The 4,929-nt window shown below is 34.4% G+C and overlaps 1 protein-coding gene across 1 annotated transcript; it reads left to right on the top strand.

The window, feature by feature from the left end:
• Positions 1-2,876: 2,876 nt before the first annotated feature.
• Positions 2,877-4,766, top strand: LOC108378581 (sodium-dependent nutrient amino acid transporter 1-like; the record flags this gene model as incomplete). The annotated part of the gene is made up of 7 exons (XM_017634879.1): positions 2,877-3,106; positions 3,164-3,434; positions 3,499-3,602; positions 3,681-3,870; positions 3,941-4,217; positions 4,278-4,454; positions 4,516-4,766. Coding segments are annotated over 7 exons (1,500 nt in total), but the record flags the coding sequence as incomplete, so codon positions are not given.
• Between the last annotated feature and the right edge of the window lie 163 nt (positions 4,767-4,929).

Genomic DNA, 4,929 nt, shown 5'->3' with positions numbered 1-4,929 from the left:
GGACCAAAGTTATAATACCATTTCATGCTCATGAAAGGTATAAATATCTATGTATCTATGTTTGTATAAATTTACATTAGGGCGGTCCAAAAACAATTTTTTCAGGCACTCACAGAAATGTAGAACATCGAAAATAGGGAAGCCCATGTGTTTTTGTGGTTTTGAGATTGATTAATATTTATTGAAGCCTATGTATTTTATATGTCCACTTTATATAAGTCATTTATGTTTTTAGCTGTATAAAAACCGCAAAAGGACTCAGAATTAAAATAAAACTACCATGAGATTTATGTAAACATTCAATTTAAAAACAATTTATGTTTTCATCAGTTAAATGTGCTTCATATGCATATACAAATAAACATATTGCGCAAAAGCTTATACTTCTATTTCACACCAAAGCTACATTTTTTCCAAGTAAATTTGCAAAGAAGCAACACGGTGCCGCTGCTAAGGGAGCGGTGCGAGAGAGACAACTGTCAGTTTATCGAACCTTGTATTATTGAATCATGGCTTCGAACCTTAAAATTAAAGAAGAACCGACTTCCATTTTAAAATTTATCCCACTTGAGACTATTTTAAGTAGGGAAGCATACAAAACAAAAAATTGGGTTAGGCTCTCATGGTCTCAAATATGCATAATAATTTTATGTTTTGCAGATTTCTGGAGGGAAATATTCTTGTTCGTTTAAAAAAATATTTATTTTTTAACAATTTTATTGAACTTGAGGCGGTTTTTAATCAAAATTTATGGTGGGAAACAACAGTAGCAAAACTTCTACCAATCCACTATGGGAAATTTGACCCTATTTTGGGGCCAAAATTCTAAAAGTTGAAATATCAGTTTAAAACTTGGCCCAGTAGTAGGACTAGAAGTAGTGGCCTTGCCGCGCAAAAATTAACCCGCAATGGTGACACCTCCTAAAAATAGCGTAATGGTCACACGGGGTCCAGTGGACCCGAACCCCATAAACAGATGCCTCGTATGTTCTATTTTAAATATCGACTCGAATCCTCCACTGACCTTAAGTTTAAAACTTTCTCTTTGTTATCTGACAGGTTTTTTTCCAACTTTTAAATTATAGCACCGTGAATTATTTCACAAAACTCATGATTTTGTACCAAGTAGTTATCTAAGAAAAATTATAATTTCTTTAATATCGCACAAAATTGCAGTATAAGATTATGGGGAAATAAGAGATCAGGGACTATTCTACCGATTTAGGATGAGTTTTTTTTAAACGTTTTTAAAAATTTTTTTAAAACACTAAATAAACTTCTTTTTTTTTTTAATTGTACAATTTCACTTTAAAGTCAACAACCTTTAAACTATAATTACGGTGACCATCCGTCTTGTATTATACGCGACAGTCCTCTTTTTTGGCCCATTGTCCTGGTAATTCATTTATTTTATGTATGTTCTGTATTTCTCTTAATGTCCTATATTTGTCCCGGCTTCGGTGTTTCGCCGCCTTAACAGCTCATTAAAATGGCATGCCTATGAACGAGTTTTAAGTGATGTTTGTATATAACGTAATTTTCTCCATAAACAGTTGTTATTTTCTAATCTGAATGCCTGCGATACATACATTGACCACAATAGAAATTAGGACTCGACATTTTAGTAAGTTTTGGCTATTTGGCTAAAGTAAAGCTCCTTTCCTAATAAAAACCATATAATACCAAGTTTCCAACTTTGTGCAAAAAACTATAAAAATTAATTCTGCAATGTTTCGCTAAAATTTCAATCATTTTAATTAGAATCTTTAGAAAAAAAATTTGGTTTGCAGTTTTGTAAGTCATTAAAATTGAGTATTATAAAGTGCGAGTGGAAAGTCCTGCTCATTTGCTTCTCTTTTAAAAAAATGGTCGAACATACTTACTTTGTATGAAAAAAATGCGTAACACCGTCAACAAAAAAATTGCTAAAAATTTGTGGTAAGCCTTAGCGACTTAAAATTGCACTTTATTATACTAAAATTTAACGAACTTTTTAACAAATCTTACGGGGTAAAAATCTCGAGAAAATAATCCCACAAATTTGTTATGTTACTATAAGGATACAGTTTCAGGGCTAATACATCTAGGATTATTTAAGAAGGCTTTAAGATCTGTAAGCTGTTGTGGAATAAATTTGAAAAATTATTTTTTGTCCCGTATTCGGCTCTCATAAATATGGTCACCGTAACTATAATAGAAGTTTTAATTGGTAAATATTCTGCTAACCGTCACTCTTTCTTTCCACTTTTCACTTTTGAAAAGCAGCAAATAGATAAGGAGATACAAGCATTAGAAAGTGGCACAAAATCAAGCTACACACTTTTCGTTTACAAAAAATTTCGAAACTATCTGTTTGAGGGTTACCAAATCAACGGTTAGTCAATTTATCGAAAAACAGAGTTTTACTTTGAAGTATTCTCTGTAAGATAAGACAGAAAAAAATTAATTTCAAGCAAGTCAAGAAATTTACTTTTTACCACAAAATAGGCTCAAATTTCCCATAGTGCAATCGTTAAATTTCCACAATAACTTTTCATAAAAAGCGGCCTCAAGCTCAATAAAATTATGGATATGTTAGGCTAAAAACAGCAGAGGAAAAAATCACTGGTAAAAAAAATATTAATACGCCACAATATCAGTGTCACCACCATTAAATTCTAACCGATTCCAAAAGAAAAAATATGATTTCCTTTTTGTCCATTTTCTATATTTCTGGAGGTGGCAGCAGGGAAATTCCAAAAAGTGGATTTCCCTGAGTAATTTTGGACCACCCTAATATGTATGTATGAACATGTCAGTTTGGGCAATAATACTTAATTGCTTTTTCCTTGAAATATTCCACCCAACAACTGCTTTAACAATCTACTTACAACATTTTAGGAGTTGGATATGGACAAGTGTTCGGTACGGCTATTGTGTCCACGTACTATGCCACTTTGATGGCTCTTACTCTTCGTTATTTGATAGAGTCGTGTTATCCGACGCTGCCCTGGAGTTATTGTCGCGAAGAGTGGGGCGACGCCTGTATCGATTCGAAGCTCAATAAAACAAACGTTTTCACAAATGAAACTAAAGTGAAAAGCACATCGGCGGAATTTTATTTCACGTATGTATTCAAGTAGGAATTTTACAACCGCTTTATTTTGAAAATCTCCAACTTTAGAAAAGTAATTTTGCGAGAAAAGGACTCCATACATGATGGAATAGGTTACCCAAGTTGGTCGTTAGCCCTGACACTAGCTGTTTCTTGGCTCGTGATAGTCTCCATACTTCTTAAAGGCATTAAGAGCTCGGGCAAGGCATCATATGTCCTTGCACTTTTTCCCTATGTGGTTATGTTTATCCTACTCATACGTTCATTGACACTGCCAGGCGCTCTCAATGGTGTTTTGTATTTTCTGAAACCTCAGTGGGATAAACTTCTAGACCCAAAGGTATGCTCTTCAGACTAACAAGTATTACATATTAAAATTTTAATTACTTCCGTTCTTTTGATAGGTATGGTATGCAGCTGTTACTCAAGTATTTTTTTCGCTTGCCATTTGTTTTGGAAACATAATCATGTACGCCTCGTACAACCGATTCCGGCACAACATAAAAAGGTAATATCAATACCATATGAACTGTACAAACCTTTTGCAGAAATACATATTTTTTTATTTTTAATATTTTTTGTGTAGGGACTGCACAATTGTCACCACCTTAGACACGTTCACTTCGCTTCTCTCTGGTGTAATCATTTTCGGCATCCTCGGAAACTTAGCTCACGAATCAAATACCTCTGATATACAAAATGTTGTAAAGAGTAACACGGGACTCGCGTTCATCTCGTATCCAGACGCCATATCTAAATTTGAGTTTCTACCACAAGTGAGAATTCTTCAGACGTTGCTTTGACTTTGTAATTCGAATGTTGTGTAAATTGTGTGTAAACGTTCAGGTATTTTCCGTGCTCTTCTTTTTGATGTTGTTTGTACTGGGTATCGGAAGCAATGTGGGCATGGCTTCGTGCGTTATGACCGTATTAAAAGATCAATTCACCAACACAAAACAATGGATTATTGCTGTGGGCATCGCTGTTGTATGTTATGGAATCGGCCTTATATATATAACTCCAGGTGGTCAATATCTATTGAACTTTATGGACTTCTACGGGGCGTCGTTCGTAGCTTTAGTATTGGCGATATTCGAACTGATCGCTGTTGGCTGGATATATGGTGTGTTCATGTAAAGATAGTAAACTGACTAATTCTGACCCTATGTTCATTCAATTTTAGGCGTAAAAACCCTGTGTCATGACGTTTACTTCATGTTGGGTATAAAAACTTCTCTCTATTATCGGATTTGCTGGGGATTAATTACACCCGCCTTCATGGCTGCAGTTCTGATCTATACGCTGGTGAACTATACGCCCTTACAATACAATGGCTATACCTATCAGGATGGATTATACAGTATAAACAGCGGAAACTCTTTGTCTGTAATTTGTAAAAATATATATTAAATTTTTTTCAGTTTTTGGTTGGTGCGTCTCAGGTTTCGGCTGTGGTCAACTACTTGTTTGGGCTATAGGCGAAGTTTGCTACCGAACCAGTGGGACAATGTGCGAGCGGATAAAGGAGAGCTTTAAGCCCGAAGCCGATTGGGGGCCATTGGACCCTGCTACTTTGAAAGAGTATCAGCTATTCAAAACAGAAGAACGGACAAATGAAATGTTTAAAAAAACTGGAATCTGCTACAAAATATACGATAATATATTTGGTTAGAATTTAAGTACATATCTGTATATAAGTACATAAGTAAATAGTTTAATATCGCTGACATATAATATGTATGTACATTAGACTGTCCCAAGAATATTTCGAAAACAAATTGTTTGCAAATTTTTATATGAATACCCTCTATATTTGTGTTTTTTATCCTAAATAA

The sequence above is a fragment of the Rhagoletis zephyria genome, unplaced genomic scaffold (assembly GCF_001687245.7).
Source record: "Rhagoletis zephyria isolate East Lansing unplaced genomic scaffold, Rhagoletis_zephyria_1.1 Rzeph_scaffold_14473, whole genome shotgun sequence".
Classification (NCBI taxonomy): Eukaryota; Metazoa; Arthropoda; class Insecta; order Diptera; family Tephritidae; genus Rhagoletis; species Rhagoletis zephyria.
This window is presented reverse-complemented; position numbering and strand designations above follow the sequence as displayed.